Here is an 18,681-nt window from a genome sequence, read left to right as displayed (position 1 = left end):
GTGGTAAGAAATGTGTGGTTATTAGACTTCTTAATTCACAATCATATTGGTGTGAAATGTGGCCACGGATTATTTGAAGAACGTGCTTGTGCCACCAAGGATAGGCAGCAAGCTAAAAAAAATAGTGTGTGCAGGCGTAATGCGTGATGCGACGCCTGGGCATTTGTGAAATTTCAGAGAGAGACATATTTATCTACAGCACAAAGTCGACAAATTATGTAGTTAGCATTGATGACACTCACATTTGTGAAAATAATTTTCTTTTTTTTTCTCAATGTAGGATATCGCTTGCAAAACATTACATTTCCTACAAGAATCATTGGACTAGGAAGAGCTAAGCGCGGTCTGGGTGTTTAATAAACTTAAAACTTAAGTATGCTGTGCCAATTTAAATTTGTAAGCAGAGAAAGCGAGTTGACCGTAATTATCAATTTGTTGTATCGAGAATATTTTGATGCCCCCAATAAACACCTTGGTTTCTGTGTAATTTTGAGAGAAGTGAATACTTTCTCGAAGAAGTCTAAAGACTAGCTTGTTCCTTTACAATGAAAAAATCAGGGCTTTTATGACCAGGCCTCGCAGGAGCATGAGCTGCTGTCGGGCATGTTTGCGAAGATGAAGAAGCTGTATGAGGACTTGGCAGAGTTCTACGTCTTTGAGTCCAAAAAATACACGCTAGATGAATTCTTCACCGACGTCAAATCCTTCAAAGAGCAATTCTCGGTAAGCCTTCCTTTCTGTCGTGTTTCTCTGGCACTCCTCAGCAGTGTTCACCGGTGGTCACATTTCAAATTCATTGCATTTCCCTCACAGTAATAACACAAGTATATTGATTTTGCATTAGCGTGTGCAATATTTGTTGAACGTTTCAACAACAGTGCACCATTCACAATGGTTGTTGCAGAGCCCTGTGTCAGAGACCCTCTAATGCTCTAGTGAATTAGGTGAATATTCCTTCTCATAGCCAAAACTTCTGCTGAGCCCTAGTAAGTGGCCATGTGACAGCTTTAGCAACACAAGGCTGTGTGCTTTCAGCAAAGGTGTTGTATAAAGCTGTGGTTCCCAAACTTTCTCACTCTTTTCTAGGTCATTGCAAAATTCTCTTTGAGCTGTTCTTTTCCTTTCTTTCTTTCTTTCTTTCTTTCTTTGAATCCCGCCCCCCCCCCCCCTTCTTAGGACGTAGATGTTGCGCAAATCTACGTCCTAAGCCAATCTGCCAAATCCACACGCAATGCCTGTCGGGTGGTCCCAAAACCAGCATTCTTGAAGGAAGGGGCGCGCATTCCCGAACAATCACTAAATCGTGGCCCGATGCGTGACACTCCATATGCTGCGACCGCTATCTCAAGCGCCACAAAATATTCTATGTTGATGGGACGTGGATTTCCTTGTTTTTCTCCATTTTTCTCACCGAGGCGCACATTATGCAGTGCACTGCCGCAATCAGCGATTGTTCTTCAAAACATGCGTTCAGTTTATGTGTAGTTTCACCTCACGCGATTGGCCTATAGGCCTCGCCGAGTCGTCAGCTGCGGGGAACACAAACTGAATGTGCGTTTCAAACAACAATCTATCTCGCCTAGTAGGCGTGCAAAAACTGTCATCACATGTCGGTAGCAACATGCGTGCCGCTTCAAGCGGGTGATCAACAAACAAGATAGTGGCCATGACGGATTTCCAGCGCACTGATCGCTTCCGGCGCTTGGTTGTTTTTTGTGAGCAAAAATGGCGGCAACCACACTAGTGTAATTTGGTGGTATTTTACGCAATTTTAGTGAAAAAAAATCGCATTCGAGCACATTTTGAAGCCTGCTAGCTTTACGGAAGTAGGTAATATGTGGAGTAACGTTCCGGCAAATTTTGTTGATGCGGGATTGCAGTACAGCGACATTTCGTTGCCAAGAGGTACGAAATGCATTGAATCCTATGGGCGTTCGCCGGGGATACGAAAACGTTTAGTTGTAGCGAGAATTTCTTTGTAGCGGGATTTAGTTATCGCGGGTTTCGACTGTATTGAAAGAAATAGTGAGAAAAGCTAATAAAATACTTTTGAATGAAATACTTAAGATTTTTTCAGAGGAACGTAAAAGATTTGTTGTGGGCAGCACATGTAAACACTATGCTGGATTGATTCCGTACCTCTCCCTGGAACTCTGCAAAACAGTTCTTGCATTTCTGAAAGCTTAGCAACATTGTAACTTCTCCACATGCACGTTACTTATGGTGATCGTGCTTTACTTTTAGCACTAACTTCCAGACCACTTTGACAATTGTGTACATGATAGACTCTATGGCTGTTGAGTTGGGAAAATATGTTTATAATTCAGGTGCTGCAGCAGTGCTACAGAGCAACTTACATCTTAAATTGAGTGCAATCATGGTAAAAATAGTGAATGTTGATAATAAAGAGGAAAAACTAATGTGGAGCAAAAAGAAAAAGCTTTTGAAGAAATGTTGGTTATGTGTTGTAATCACTGAGCTCAGTGGAAGTGTGTGACATTGCCATTCTACAACAAATGTTCCAGGCGGCGCATGCGGAGAACGTCCGGGTGCGAGAGCTGGAAGAGAAGCGGCAGCGTGACAAGGAGGCACGTGAAAAGGCTGACAAAGAAAAGCAGGAGAGGATGGCCAAGAAGAAGCAGTTGGTCGACATCAGCTCTGGTAATTCCTCAGCTCATCCTTTCCTTTTATTGTCAATCCCACTCCCACTTTATTTATGTCGCTGGCCATTCATCAAACATCTGTAGGCTAGGTTAGATTTGGCTGAGGGATCGGGGGCAGGGTTAAATGGTTCCTGCTGCTCCACTTCACTTATTTACGCGCTGAGGCATTACAAATAATGAAACTTACTACTTAAAAAAAGAATGCTGATGGAGATGGAAAAAAATAAAGAATAAGGAAATTGTGCCATATGTCATTTTATATCTTACGTGAATTTGTTACATTGTGTACGAGGGTTCTGCAAAAGCTGTGTTTTCACATTACTACATTTTCTTTAGATTCATGTCTAACACATCAGTTTTGCCTGCTTTAGATGTACTATTAGATGCAATTCACTGAATTGTGATATAGCTTTGCATTGCTGAGTTACAGAGTTCTAAACTTGATAGTTTCGTTTTCTTTTTTTTTTAATTTTCGATTTTTGCCAATGTCTAATAACAAGTTGATGACCTAAATCGAAAATTCGAAACCGACAGTCACTCGATTTTAAGTTTTTCTTTTAAATGCAATAGACCTTGCCAAATTTGATGCGGTGGTTGCCAAGAAAAACGAATTTTCCTTTTACATGTATTTAGATAGGAGCACCTGAGCTAAAGCTTCCTGTTAAAGCAGACAGGTTAAAGACACATGCGAGATATCCTTATGTGGTTTGTCAAATAAGGACATCTCGCATATACTTTCCAAGCGTGTTTTAGCACATAAATTGGTAGGGTGTGATACGATGCACAACCCGATTGCAAGCTGTAGATCGCATCGGGTAGCTGCATTACTTACACGTGCTGGTACATGAATCAGGTGGCCATGGGGTGTTAAGCACTGTCACGCATAGCTTAGTTTACCATGTGCAACGAACTCATCATAAATGTTCGTAAAAGTTCATTATGCACAGTTAATTTGTCGAATTACTTGATATACTGATTTTTAGCACACAAACCACTTTGCTATACAGTCAATTTCCGTTACTTCGATCCGGATTGGACCAACAAAATTTATTGAATTATCTGGCAGGTTGAATCCAACAAGATGCTGAAAAAACACCAAAGCAAACCGCTGATGCATTTGGCAATGTTTGCCTGAATCTTACATGCCCCTGAATCGAACATGCGCCCATTTTCTTTGTGTCCGAAGTAGAAATGCTTAAATGACATTACAGCTTCTGAACAAAGTAGAAGTCTAATGCGCACCTGATCTTTTAGCAATAATATTGGCAACGGTCTACTATGTGTTGCACAATGGAGGCTGGTTTCTTAAAGTCAGCTTCGCCAAAATACACTGGTGTTATGTGGTAAAGCATATGCATGCTGGGACGGTGGTTTTAATTTTAGGTCCGATGGCACTGTGCAGGCAATTTCTGACCCAGTTATCTCGGGGGAAAAAAAACATTTTGCACATTCGAATCGGGTCAGTATTGTAGTCGGACATTGTGGGATATGACTATTGTTTGACAATATTCCTAGGGAAGACCGAAAATAGGCGTTTTTGACTGGAGATGATGTGTTTTCAGCGCATTCATTGTCTCCTAAGCTCCGCTGAGACAGACGCTGCCACTAAAAGAGTAACTATTAGGGTCACCATGGGGTTGAGGCATGGTGAGGCATGACACAAGTATGGGCCCATAGACATGCACGGTTCCATCCATCGGTTGGGATCAAATTAATTGGAAAGTCTAGTTAACCGGAGTTGAACTAACGGAAGTTTACTGTAATGAACTTATACTGTGGTAGTGAGTGTAATGTGAAGGGTGCTCTTAAAGCATAACTATGCACAAGTAACATTATTAACAAAGTGCACATAAAAATGGAATTTGTTAGTCATGTGCCGTAACAGTTGCCATTGTTGCTGCAGGTCAAGATCAAGAAGGTGTGATGGACAGCCTCTTAGAAGCACTAAAAACGGGCTCTGCCTTTTCACATAAGCAGAGACGACGACCACCCAGGGGTGCGAATGGTGAGTGATGTCTGAGTGTCGACCTAAATGAGCTGGGTGGAAGAAGGAGGGTGTTACGGTCAAATTTGATATAATTAACACAGAAACAACAAATTATTTATGCGTGAATATGTTGAAGTAAATGTGGAATGTTTCTCGCAAATACTACCAGCATGTACTGAATACACTTGAACCCACTTATAATAAACCCAGATATAACAATCCATCAGTTATAATGACCACATTTCACACCATTTGTGGTTTTTTTCACCCTGCCTATTTAAGCTGCGTCCATATAGAATGAACGTTTTCAAAAGTTCCATAATGTTACAACAAACAAAACGCAGTTGCTGTAAAATGGGGTGCACGTAAAGTTCCTATGCACGGAAGCGCGACTGAAGTGGGTGCACAGCAGCCCCCTCCCCCTTCCGTCTGCTTCAGTCTGACCACGACGAAGATTCAGTGGTGCTGATGTGGCTGTTCCCTTTGAATCGGGCAATTACAAAGTCTCGGAAATCAAGGGAATGAGGGGAAAAAAAATGAAGAAAAGAAAGGAATAATAAAAAAAAATATTAAAGAGTAAACCACGGCACATAGAAGAGAAAAAAAGTTAAGGGGAACTTGGTTATCTCTACGTGGACGAATGCAAAAGCATTGCAACCATCGCGCAATGCTTAGATATTATACCACAATGCAAAGTCGTGGGTTCGGCTCCCACCAAAGGTCGAGAGTTCAACACTCAACAAAAGTAGTGGATTCAAGGGCCTTAATTGCTGTAATTACTCGAAAATAGGTCAAGCACAAATATAGGTTGACCCCTATATGTTGTGCTTTCGAGAAATAAAAAAAGAAATTAGTCGAATATAGGTCAACCCATATCTTTTGACAAACGAAACACTTGGAACATGACATACCTTTATTTACAGTTAGCTCGGCTCAGCCACTTGCTAGTCGCTGCCACAAGCCACATCCTCATCAGAACTGTCAGAAAAATTGTCCTCATCGGATGCTTTGTAGGCATCCTTGGCATCCCAAATGACGTCATTGGCACCATTGAGTATGTTTAAAATGCAGCATTTCTTGAAGCCAGTGTTGATAAGTTGCACTGGCAGGTCCTCCCGTGCATCCTTGACCCACGACATGAATTCGCTGAGAGGAGCCTTCTTGGGGCGTCCCGTCGGTGTCATGGCGGCATTGTTCTTCGCGAGCCATTCTCTATAGGACTTGGCAACAGGGTCCTTGAAAGGCTTGTTGACGGTGACATCCAATGTTGCAGTTGAGATGTCATTCCACCAGGTATGACAGCCAGGTCCATGTTTGCCTTCTGTAGGGGCTCTTTGACGGCTGGGAATATGTGGCCTCTGAACGAGTGCAAGACGAGCATGTGTGGAAGGTCCAAGTCTGCTCCAGGTCACTTCATCCAAACCATTTCGAACCATCCTTTAACCATCGCCTCATTCATGAATCATTTTTTATTCGTGCAGATAACGACCTTCTTGGGACACTGTTCATTCTTTGGGATGGTTTTCCGGCAAAACACAATGTACGGCGGCAGCTTCCTTCCATAACAGTGAATCATGTATGCTCATGGCCTGTCGTCAACAGGCACATGTCCTTTGCTCCTTTCGTTGTGACTGTCATGTGGCTGGGTATGTCAAAGTAGACCGGTGTTTGGTCGGCGTTCCCGATGTGGCCGAGAAAGTAATCCTTCTAATGACGGAGCTTGAGAACATAGCGCTGGAACTTCGCCAGCCATTCCTCGTATTATGCTGGCAAACGCTGACAGGTGGACATTCTATGACGGAGGGAGAGCTCGTTGCGCCACCTGAACTTTTGGACCCAGCCCCGACTCGCTTTGAACATTGACTGGCAGATCCGATGTCATTGCGCCAAATGCCGGGCTTTCATCTGAATGTCCTCACAGGACACCTGAAGACCCTTTGCAGGCTCCTCTTCCACATGAAGCCTCAGTTCTTTCTCGAAAATGACATGCCTCCCTGTTGCTGGGCCACAAAAAGCACGCTGCCGCCCGTTACATTTAAAATGTGGTTCCGCTGTTTCCTCCAACCCCTAATCAGCTTTTCATTCATGTCGAACTTGCGCTGAGTGGCACAGTTGTTGGAGTCCTCTGCAAAAAGTACCACTTGACACTTGAAGTCAGCGGTTCAGCTCAGCGGTTTAGTGGCATCGTCACACAACCGCGCAATAGCAAATGAGAACCGTCACATAGAAATGATCGCAAAATGGTGACGCAGAGAGAAACAACCAAGCAACCAATAAACAAGTATGTCAGACACTTTGTTGTGACTTATTAATTGCGCTACAGCTTTTGTTGAATTTTTAACTACCGCAAATGTACGTTTTCTTTATTTGTGTTTTCATGTGTGGTATGGTATGATGTATGGTATTGACATGTATGCCAGGGTGTTTTGGTTGGCAGCCTTGGCTCTCGCCGCTCCGTTGGTGGCCCTGTTCCACAATGTAACTCTATTATCTCAGTACTTTTTCCAACTTTGATCCCAAATGCAGGTCGAGATTCTTTGTTCACGAATATAGGTCGATAGCTAATTATGGGTAACATTTCTGAAAAAAAAAAAAAAGGTCGACCTATATTTAAATGAATATGTAGCTCTTGCTTAATTAACTGTGCCTTAATTAACTCTACCTGAATTAACACCAAAGGTCATGGGTTCGAGTGACCTAACTCTGTTTTATTTAACTGTGCCTTAATTAACACCATGTTAATTAACACCAAAGGCCGTGTGTTTGACTCCCACCAAAAGTCAAGGGTTTGTAGGCTTTTTTTTATCATCGTGTGGTCGCACCGACAATCCCGGATTTACCCTTTCGTGTTTAATGTTTTCGCATCAAAAGGAACATGAAAAATTAATGGGAGACACACTGCATGAAAGGGAGGACCAGTGCTTGGAGTCAATGCATCAGTCACTCCCACTTGCAGTCCATGGATTCCTGAAGCCACGAGGAAACTCGCTCACTTTCAGCCACGCTAGGATTGCCGTGCTTTCAAGGCATGTCTCCAGTGAGCTTCAGAGCAAATCAGTACAGCCTACGGTGGCACGCTTAATGTCGAGTTCTCCATGCAGCACATTGGTGGCACCGCTTGCACTCACGGAAGCTAGGGCAGAGGCATTCTGGTTCTTGGGCAGTTATCCGTGCAGCACCACTTGCACCCTGTTATGCACCCCATTATGCACCCTGTTTGGATGATTTGGACCAATTTGAATCAACAGACACTCGAGCATTTCTATCAGTATTCACACGTCACGAGTGGGCATGGATGCAGTACAACACACCACTGCCATGCAAAGTTGTAAAAAGAAAGCCAACTGTTGTCTTCACCCTTCAAACTTTCTAGCGCCAAGAGTAAATGCAAGCATATGATATACCCACGAATCCGTTGCACTGTTGCTTCTAGAGAGTTCCTTCCGGAAAAGACAGTGTTTGCAATGTGACATTCTTGAAAGGAATAATGGAATGAAGTTGTCCTCTTTAATTTCTTTTCTGCTTGGATTGTCAGAAGTGAGATTGCAAACAGCACAGTTTGTTCAAAGTAGTAACCACGTGTTCTTCATCTGTAAGTGATGGCGAAGAGCAACAACCTGGTCTTTCGCAGACACAGGTCAATTGCTCTCTCTTAGTGCGTCGACGAGTTTTGGTTGGCCAGAAAGATTTGCTTTTGACTGGAAGTCGGACCTACAGACCAGTAGCGGCAAGCTTTCAGCTCATGCTACTGCTGGTCTACACTTGCCGCTGTCTCCTCAGCAGCTGAGCACTTGCTTCTACCTTGCTGGCCACCTTCCAGCCTTCGCATGCCACTGCTAGGTATAGATGAATGGCACCATCATTTATTATGCACAAAGGATGGAAGGTTGCTGAGACCGAATTTATTTGATAACACTAAGCATTAACACTGTGCTATCAACTGGCATGTCAAAACCGCCTTATACATACTCTGTTTCATGTAGCAGGCAATCCTGCAAAGGCTAAACGGTCTTCTCTCACTACTAGCATCTGAGACAAAGAAATAGTGCTCTGCATATAAAAAAAGAAATGTATACAGTATTTTCTGGATCATGAGTCACATTTCTTTCTAAAAAAATTTTCTCGGTGCATCTTATACAATGGTGTGGCTTAGACACGCATAAAACCACGGATGCATGCTGGCATGGCCAATGTGGCCGTTTCTATGTTCCCCCAAGCACACCGCACTGCAGAAGCAATGCCAGCAACATGCCTACAACCTTTCGTATATGTTAATCAGAGGCTGACGATGGTGAACCAGCAATGCTGCGGACTGGAGTAGCTGAACTTTTTGACTGTGTCACAAGACAAGGCCTTTGATGGCTTCGAATGAAGTGCAATAACAGTTGGTTTTCTGCGCCAATGAATAGCGTTGGTGGAAGTCTTTTTCTACTGGAATTTGCGGCTTGTAAAAAAATTTTGTTTACAGAAATTTAGTGCCTTAAAATTGGTGAGTGCACATTTTGCAACGAGTGTACAAGGGTGCATAATCGTGTCTCAACATTCCGAATGAGTTAAAGTAGGTAGGCCTTACACACTGAGCAGACTTATATACCACATATTTTTCTTTGAAACTTGTGAAAAATTGGGGAGTGCAACTTATACAAAGGTGCATGTTATAGACTGAAAAATACAGCAGGTATGCATAATATAATTAGATGTAACATTGTCTCATACTTTTATGTCGCAAAATGGCATGTATTTAGTACATGGAAGGCGTCGCAGATCTGAACCTATTTACCACCGTAAGAGTGGAGCTGAAATTCGGGCTAGTTGGTTATTCATAAGTCAAATACTAGCGTGTAAAAAACAAAGGACAAATGTTGAAGAGAGATACGCAGCAATGTGTATGTCTCTTTTGCATTCGTCCTTTTTTTTCTTTGCTGGTATTTGATAATGACAAAAATGTGGATTGACATGTTTCTGTGGACAAAACATAGTAGGCTGTATGTTGGAAAAGGGCATAAAAATGAAATGTAATTTGATGGAACCTTATGTCCATGACTTAATGATGATATAATATAATATATGAAGTAGTGCTAATAAAAATCAACTGCACTACAAAACGCACAAAGTGAGCCATTTGTGACCACACTACTTGCAAAGCTTCTGCAGCCTTACCTGCCAAGTATGAAACAAGAGTACACGTATTAGAACTACTACTGAAAGGCTTAAGTTACCTGCCCTGGAGGAAGCCGAGTGATGGTTACTTCCCATCTGTATATAGTGCACACGGATGAAACTACTGTGCTGCATCATGACACATTTGATTTGATATGATTTTACTATTTGTTTATTTGTGTGCAAGACCCAGAAAAAGCCCTCTATAAGTCAACGACTTAGATATTTTGTTTTCCCATATAACAATTTTTTTTTCTTTTTTAGAAACATATTCACCTGACTACAGAGTGCCGGTGTTTCTTGTTCTTTTTTTTCGCAGCGTCGAACAAAGGCCAGCTGACGAGGAGCCGTTCCCGAGGTGGAGCGGCCGTGTTTGGGGACACCAACTATCTTGAATGCCGGACAATAGCGCAGCAGAGCTGACACCAACTGCTTTGCTCCTGACTTCTGGTGGCCATCTTTAAGAGTTGTTTTTACCCGTGTTTTCTGTTTCATATGACTTTACATGACGTGAATGCGCTGACGGCAAAGGTTCCCCAGGAAGCTGCTACTTGTGCCTGGAGTGACGCACAATGCAATCGGCTCTGCAGGGGATAACATTCTTTACTTGCCTCTCTTTTTGCATTGCTAGTGTTGTACTTTTTTCTTCTTCAGTTGTGTAAGAAACATTTCTTTTGTTGCTTCATGCTGATAGATTTATGTTTAAAATTCGAGAACAAAAAAAAAAAGAAAAGCAGAAACCCTGAAAGTACTCACTCTTTTTTTTTTCTGATTTACAAGATGTGTCATGTTGGAATATGCTTTGTAATAGAGTACAGTATCATGAGTCTAATCATTTACATTATTTTTCATCCAGTATAGGTTCAGAAGAATATAATTAAGTTTTATCACAAGAGTTTATGAGTTTGCATTCATAGCTGGCATTACTGATATTATATAGAGCTTGGAAAAGAAGGCCTGCTCACTAATCCTATTTGGTAAGTTATTCTACTATAGATGGTGAGGTCTGCTCTTGCGGTGAACATTCTAAGATAGCCAACAGAGATTTAGCAGTGCTGGTTTGTGCATGTTGTCGGGAGAACAAAATGAGGGCGATGTCAAGCATATTGAGCTCATGGAGAAAAATCACAATGGGAGTTTGTGAATCTATCACTGAATGGGCACTAAAATATGCCTAACAGAAATACAAAGATGCAGATATTGTAGGAGAAAGACGTGTTAACATTGACTTAGTGTCTTGTTCATAATGATTAACTTTGGGGGCATTTTCTATCGTCGGGAGGGCACAATTACTTTTTAAGAAAGTAGGGGCCTGAACTCGTTTGAAATATGGCCATTTCTCTGTCATAAGAGCTTTCTACATAGTTTTACCAACCCGGCATTAGATTTCCATGGTAGCCACATCTATTACTGGTGGCTAGTGCCATGTTCTGCAGTTTGCTATCAAACTCAAGATAACAAACTCAAGATAATAGAACAAAAAAGAGGAGTAAAATAGAGTGGTGCTCCTTACCACCTGCATCGTTGCTTTGTGAAATTACCGTCGATCTCGTGGTACCGCAGTAAAATTAAGCTAATGTTTTCTTCAGCATGATAAGCTGTATGCAATATTGCACAAGTAAGGCCAAATCATCATTATGAAAGCTAAGCGTTAATGTCCTGCAACTCCCATTATTGCAGTCTCATTGCATTTTCAGGCTACTAATTTGTTAACTGGAATGCGTAACCCCAGCTGCGCTCTCTGGAATGTCAATCCCCAGGCACAGGCTACATCGCAAGAAGACAGCAACAAATTTTCTCCTGCTATGAGGCTATTAATATTTGTTCACTTCATGATCTTCTGGATTTTTCCATTAGGCTCTGAGCACTAAAAAGATTTAAAAGCCTAAAAACCATGCAAAGAGGGTGGCCTTGGGAAGGAATTGTGTCCCGTGCAGGCTATATCCTGCGAGGTGTTGGTGCCATCTGCTTTTATAAAGCTACTGCCTTTCACTTTTGTAAACAAGGATGCATTGGTTTGTTTGCATTAGCATGAGCCATTCTTATTCTCTGTCATGGCTATGTGTGTGACATTGCTGCATTGTCGTATAATGCTAGCTTTGGTTCACTTTAGCGCTCAGAAGCATCCAAACATTGGGTGAGTTAGTACATATTAATGGTTGGAATGTTGAAAGCAGCTCTAAAGAAACAGGCAAAGAGGCAGAGACATGGACAGCACTTGTTTTGAAAGCAGTGCTTGTCTTGCCTATTTCTCTGCCCCTCTGTCTAAATTTTTTTAATGCTGCTTTCAACCTTTCAACCATGCTAACTTTGGTATTGAGTTGTGATATGAAAATGGCCTCCTTTCTGTAAAAGGTCATTTTTAAACACAGATTGGTCCTACTAATGAGTAAAAAATTTGCAGTTGTGGTTCGCTTGCCTTTTTATTCATGTCCATGCTGTGGAATTCACCCAGCTTTTTGGCAGTGAAGTTAAGTTGGTGCATGGTAGATTTCTTTTATGCTACTACCATGGCTTGCTAGTTGGCTGTACTATGGCTATATAACAGCTGAAAATACTTTTGTAAAATGTATTACTTCCGGTTTTTCTTGATGTGGTCTGAGATGTATGTTGAGAAATTTGCAGTTGTTTAAAAAATTGTTTGTCTTGCTGCTCATAAACTTCATCTATGTCATGTGGGTGTAAATGATTGCTGTAACAAGAGTGTAAGATTGCCTATGCAAGTTAGAGGCTTGTACATAGAATATTATGTAAATTTATGCTAGGTGCACGGTTGTGGTGTGAGAGTGCCTTACTCTGACATAGAAGTGACTACTCGCAATGAAGGTTCTCTTCATGTAACATAGAGCAAGTTGTGGATAATAATGTTTATAAGATTTAGCGCAGTTTATACGCTGCCGTGGGACCATGCTTACAGGCAAGTCATTGACAAGACCTTGCCAGATGCTGTGATCCTGAATGCATGTGCTGTGGTGTACAGATGAAACAGTTTGCATGAACATGTAAAGACATGCGAAGGCTCCAGTTTGCCCAACCCATTTCAGATTATTGTTTTTACTGGGAATGTTGTTACTTGCAAACTGAAATGTGCACCATGCTCAAAGAAAGTTTAGTTGTGATATACAAGATATTTTTTATAGGTGATCACAAATGTTACGACCTTCAGAAAGATGTGTCCTGCATCATATTCATGTATATGGCAGATTGTCTACACCCAATCCACGCTGCACCAAGTTGTTGAGCTATGACCCGTTGCATAGCAGCGTCCAGTATGTCAAAGTTCACTTCGTTGCTTTTAATTTGTTATCATGCTAATGCACAGAGTACAAGGCACAAGCCCTTAGACTCCTTCACAAGTTTAGTCTGAGCATCACCTTACTTCAGCAATGGTGGGCGACAAGTTTGATTTTTTTCATTGCTCTTATCTCACCATGTGCATGCTCCATTTTCATCTGGTGTGCTGACATCTTACTGGATGTTGCATAGTGCATCCACTCACTGCATTTCGTGTACAACTGCTGTCCACTTGGTAAGGCCACAGTGGACCCTTCTGTTTCATTGCTACTAGAGCTTTACAAGCGCAAGTGAAAGCCTTGTTTTACTGAAGGGTGGCATCAGATGCTGCATTTTCTGCAACATATGTACTTTGAAGGGGGACATTGCTCAATGCTGGCATATGCTGTGTCCATCATGGTAGAGAGCTTAGATTCATTTAAGTGCCAGGACCATGCCGGTACAAATAAAATGAATCTGTTGTTTTTATCAAGTGGCTCATGTCTGTGTGTGTTCCTGCCTGTTTAACCCTCTGTTCCATGTTTTATTTTGAAAGTAATGCACTCTTATATTGTGCATCCAAACAAGAAATTCCAGCGAAGTTCTTGCGATATATCAGCAGCTTTTGTCAGAGATTTCTTGGGTTTTAAAATGCTTACGGCACTTCTTAATTATAAATGTATGATCACAAGTGTGTGAAGAACGGCCACAAGTTATCCTAACAGGCACTGATGTGCTAGTTCATAATTCAAGATTTAGTTATAAGCAGCACCTTGGAAGATTTAAATAAGGACACACAGGAAGTGCTGCATGTGCATCCTTATTTCTTCTGTGACCGTGCTTTTTTTGTGTGTGTGTGTGTGTGTGTGTGTCTGTGTGCACTGCTTATAACTAAGTTAAACCAATGCCTGTCAAACTGTGTAATCATTATGTACATGCCACCTAAGGCATGTAGTTGACATGCTGCAAAGATGCGACTCGGAGGCCAAATAATAGATAATCTTGGTGTGCCGCAGTTTTTGAATGCTTGCAAAGTTTTCGAGTAAGCTATACGCTATAACCTCCTGTAGAAGGTGTAGGGAGGCAGCCTCCATACTGACGTTGCGGAAGCGAATTTGCGGGTTCGGTGGCGCCCTCTCGTGTGTGATGTGGGGCAGCGCTCGCTATTTGCTATAACGCGTTTCCGCTTCCGCACGTGTTTTTGGTCATGTTGCGATCGGCGACGTCGGGAACTTCATGGTAGTCGAAAGCAGGATTTGATTACAGCGTTGGAGCGGCTGAATTGTGCTGTCATAGACGACAACGTAAAATCTAAAGGGATCGCCAATATGAATGTTGTGTACAAATCTGCAGGCAAATATAGGAAGCTGCGCGGCACACGCGCAGGCGCGACTTGCGTCAAAGTGGCGCTTCTTGGGGTCACCTACACCGTTGTGGTTGGCGGCTTATTGTTGTAAGTAGCGCAACTCGTTAATCTATGAACGCAAGTGGCAGTTGTGTTAGAATTGCAAAGTCGCCTCTGTGACCTAGTGCATCCATCCGTGTTCGTTTCGTATGGATGGACATTGGCTACGCAGCAGGAGGTCGCCATCTGGGTCGGTACTGTGGACAGTTTGTCCCAACAAAGGAGCGAAAACTCTTTATCATAGTGGTGAAATGTGCACCGACGAAGCTCGCCCCTTTTTGGCGCTGCCATCGACACTTTGCCAAAGCCCCAGTGCGCTTTACTGTTGACTAGCGTGTTAAGACTCGAGGGGTTTCCGTAGGCCTGCAGGTAAACGCGAGTATTCGTGTCATATCACGTTCTTCAGGGGAAAACCGAACGTCGCTACAAATAATGCTGGATGTTGACTATGGTGCGCAGTTCGCAGTAAGCGACTACTAGAAAAAAAAACATACACACAACAAGTTTAACCATTTTCCAATCTGCTGCGTTCCAAGAAAGACGCGACACATATGCTGTGGCCATAATCGTGCAAGTTTCCCTAGAGGTCGAGTACTAGTATTGCCTGTGGATGCAATACTAGTACTCGCCTGCCGCTTGTAGGCAACCAAGATCGCAGTTCGGTGACTGTCGCTGTAGCGATTAGTCACTACAACGTAGTGTCGCTAGTCTGCTACCTGTGGTTTCTATGATCTACGAGGGTACCACCGTCTTTAAATCATATTTGCATAAATATGATCTATTGACCTCTATTGTGCTAGCTATGTGCGTCTCTCATAGACAGCACAAAACCAGCCAGATAACGAAGCGAGCTGCTTAGTTCAGCGTCAGTGCACAGTGGCGTTCTATCGAGTGCCGGCCGCACTAAGTACTTTCAGAGTTGTATGTACTTGGGGTGGCATTTCAACAATTTACCTGTAACTATTGCTGCTTGAGGAACACTGTCAGCTTTTGGCTTGTGTGTTGTTTCTCGTGTGTGCTGCAGAAAGAAACATGATCGATGCATATTTAAGAATTTGAAAAGAAGTTTGTCTGCCCTTGTATTGTTTCATGAAGCCAGCAGTATTTTTGTTATTGCTCACTTAATGAAGAGCCGGGTTGTTTATTACCTCATTTCATGCACTTACTGTAATTTGTTAACATATTTTTTAGGTTGTCTTGAATGTTCTTTTTTTTTTCTTTTTCAGCCTGGCAATACCCCATCAATACATAAAGCCTTCCTATAAGCCCTTGGAGTTCAATTCAACAAAATTTACCAGATCACTTGAGGATGCCGTTGGCTTTCACCTCCCAAAAGATGATGGCAAGAATATTTAGTGTCCCAAGGCACATTTTGTGGCCACCACTGGTGTATTGGGCAGGCCAGTGCAACCGTACTTTTGTACTGTTTTGTTAGGATTTTTGTTAAACCATGGCTGTCCCCCCCCCCCCCTTTTTGTCTTCTTAAGCATTAAGAAGCTTGTGCATTAATTACATCTAGCCACCTCTTTCAGATCAAGCACTTTTTTTGCATGCGTAGTTATTGTTTGAATAATTACATAGTTTTTACAGAACAAGGTGGCAATTTTGACTCTTTTTCTCTGCTACAAAAAGGCCTGATGTGTGCATCTGCCATGCCATGTGTGCCAGCAGCAGCAACACGTAGCCACCTTCGCAATTCATACTTTCTGAGAAACACTGGACAGCCAGTGGTGCCTTGTGACTCTAGAACTAGTAGCAAACTTGTAGCATGGACGGGCGTACTGTGCGGTCACGGCCTGAAGTCAGGTGCCCAGCTTGTGGGGACTGTGTGGCTGGTGCTATGGAGGCTCACGTGGAAAAGTGCCTCCAGCGCTTCAGCAAACCTCCCAAATCTACGGAGACATGTGTCTGTGTTGTGTGCCGCAAGGACATCACGTCTCTTGACGAAGCCCAGCGGCTGGCTCATGTGAACAGGTGAGTTATTTGAAGTTAACAGCTACAACACACGGCATCTTTGTAAGCCAGGGCCGTTGGGTAGGTCATTCTGCCATAATGCCATGTGTGCTTCTGCGTGACCTGTCTGTCCTCGGAGAAAGTGCTTGTATGGTTGACATAGCCTTCTTTCATAAAAGCAATGAGTGACAGTTCACATTTTTTGAAAGTCATTTCTGCGGGAATCCACAAAATGCAGTAAGTTTCACTAAAAGAAAATTGTCGTACACCTGACTGGTGTCTTTGTCTATGTGTTGTCTATTTGGCCTCTCCCTGCTATCTGCTAGCCTTCTAGTTCGAATGGTGGAGCGACCACCCCTGAAATGCTTTGGTCCCAGGTTCAGTCGTGAGGCCAGGATAAATTTTTCTTAAACTGCGAAGCTTTCTTCCTGAGAAATTCATATAGGTTCCATTTGTAGCTTCATGTCACTGTCACATAAATGACTATTTACCTTTCATGTCTAAAAGTAAAAACTGGAAATGAAAATTTTCCCCTCATACGATCGATCTGCATACTTGGATATCCATGTATTATCGGAAGTACACGCACTGTTGGTATAGTGACTATATTGGCTTAGTGTTAGATTAGTCCAACCTGCTGATTCAGCTCATCTTGAGTGGCTTATATGGCTTTAAGGAAGCTGGAAGTGCTGCACATATGTGGCATTTGTGACATTGTATGAAACCTTGTGAAGAACTCTAAGGACCCTCAAATACTGCCTCTGAAGTAGAGAGATGTTAGCGATAGGCCAAATCTATTTAACGTAAATCTCCCATGTCATGCGAGTATCGTTTCAATAGTTTTTTGTGTGTGGCAGGAAAAATGTGAGGATGCCGAGTATTTAGTTTGTCCAGTTGTGTAGTTGGTGTCATTTTGTTCCCCTCGCATGATGGGACTATTTTCGTGTAAGAAAAAAGAAATATTGAAGCAGTGTGAAAAAAAACCTTACAGGAAGAAATTGTCTTCCTGCAAGAAAGACAATTTCCAGAATGTTTTCCCAGCATACATTTCCGCTCTGCTGGGAAAACTGCATGTTCTGCCTTGCTATTTTGTTTCATTTTGGTTATTTAAGTGTGGTGGCTAGCTGATGCTCATTCTGTGTACACTTGCATTAAGTGTGCAGCGCCCTGCTGTTTAAGAGAGGCATCCTACTGCTCATCCCCAATTTAGTGACTGAACTCGACATCATTATTCAATACTGTTTGGAGCAGCATCTTGTTGATAACCCTTGATTTAAGAAAAGATGTGCAGTTCTTGTGTTAGAAGAAAAAGAAGCCTAGTGCATAAAGAATAAAAGAATGTTAGTGTGCAGAAAATAAAATGTATTCAATAATTTCTGATCTCTGTACTGAAGCTTGTGTTGCTTTGAGCTCTTTTCACTATTTTAGAATTGACCTTTTGCATACACTACCTGTGAAATGGGGGCTTTCAAATGTGTGTTGTTCATACCATCTTGTCTACATCATTGAATAAATGTGCACTTCACTATCGCAAGGCATTCGGCCACGGCGGCCGCATTTCGATGGGGGCGAAATGCGAAAACACCCGTGTACTTAGATTTAGGTGCACGTTAAAGAACCCCAGGTGGTCAAAATTTCCGGAGTCCTCCACTACGGCGTGCCTCATAATCAGAAAGTGGTTTTGGCACGTAAAACCCCAAATATTATTATTATCGCAAGGCATTGGACACCATGATGCTGTCTTTGAGTAAAACATGAACCCCTGATAAAAGAGCCCTCGGCAAACAGGAAACTCCTTTCTCACTGCCCAGGTGCCTCGATGGGGAGACGGAGGAGCCTGTGCAGGAGCCTGTCGTCTCGACCCCATCTAGAAATGGATCCCCTGGATTTGTACTCCTAGACTGTCCCCTCTGCGAGCGCTCATTCAAGACATCAGAGGTCTGTCTGCGTCTCTTCTCCATAATTCAGTTTAGCTTGCTTGCTCGTGTGCCCAACCCTGTTAGTACAATAGAGCTGACATACAGGCGGCGTCAAAAAACATTTGCAAAGCATGAAATTCCGGCAAAAAAATTATATTTCTGCAGCCCGGGTGCACAATCTGGTATTCCCTATTTCTGGCCTCTGCTAATACATGCAAACAACTTAGTCAGTCTTGTACAGTGTTGCTTGCACTGGTCACAAAACCGACCATAAATTATCTGATTGTTGTCTGTAAACTTTTTATATCAATTGTATATATG

General features: G+C 42.5%; 2 protein-coding genes across 10 annotated transcripts in view; both read left to right on the top strand.

The window, feature by feature from the left end:
- The window catches only part of dia (diaphanous related formin 1), a 49,339-nt gene extending 35,760 nt beyond the window's left edge, over positions 1–13,579 (top strand). For all 4 annotated transcript variants that reach the window (XM_070535617.1, XM_070535618.1, XM_065430059.2 and 1 more), the window contains 4 exons: positions 559–723; positions 2,526–2,661; positions 4,567–4,668; positions 10,130–13,579. In XM_070535617.1, coding sequence (XP_070391718.1) covers positions 559–723; positions 2,526–2,661; positions 4,567–4,668; positions 10,130–10,233 — 507 coding nt within the window. In that variant the 3' untranslated portion in view covers positions 10,234–13,579. The remainder of the gene's footprint in view (positions 1–558; positions 724–2,525; positions 2,662–4,566; positions 4,669–10,129) is intronic.
- Positions 13,580–14,265: 686 nt separating this feature from the next.
- The window catches only part of mus312 (mutagen-sensitive 312), a 43,302-nt gene continuing 38,886 nt past the window's right edge, over positions 14,266–18,681 (top strand). For 2 of the 6 annotated variants that reach the window (XM_065430076.2, XM_065430070.2), the window contains exons 1-3: positions 14,266–14,536; positions 15,715–16,462; positions 18,253–18,379. In XM_065430076.2, the coding sequence (XP_065286148.2) occupies positions 16,257–16,462; positions 18,253–18,379 (333 nt within the window). In that variant the 5' untranslated portion in view covers positions 14,266–14,536; positions 15,715–16,256. The other 4 variants (XM_065430072.2, XM_065430071.2, XM_065430073.2 and 1 more) reach the window with 4 other exon arrangements.

This window comes from Dermacentor albipictus, chromosome 3, assembly GCF_038994185.2.
Source record: "Dermacentor albipictus isolate Rhodes 1998 colony chromosome 3, USDA_Dalb.pri_finalv2, whole genome shotgun sequence".
Classification (NCBI taxonomy): domain Eukaryota; kingdom Metazoa; phylum Arthropoda; class Arachnida; order Ixodida; family Ixodidae; genus Dermacentor; species Dermacentor albipictus.
Note: the sequence above shows the minus strand (reverse complement) of the source record. Positions and strands in the feature narration are given on the sequence as shown.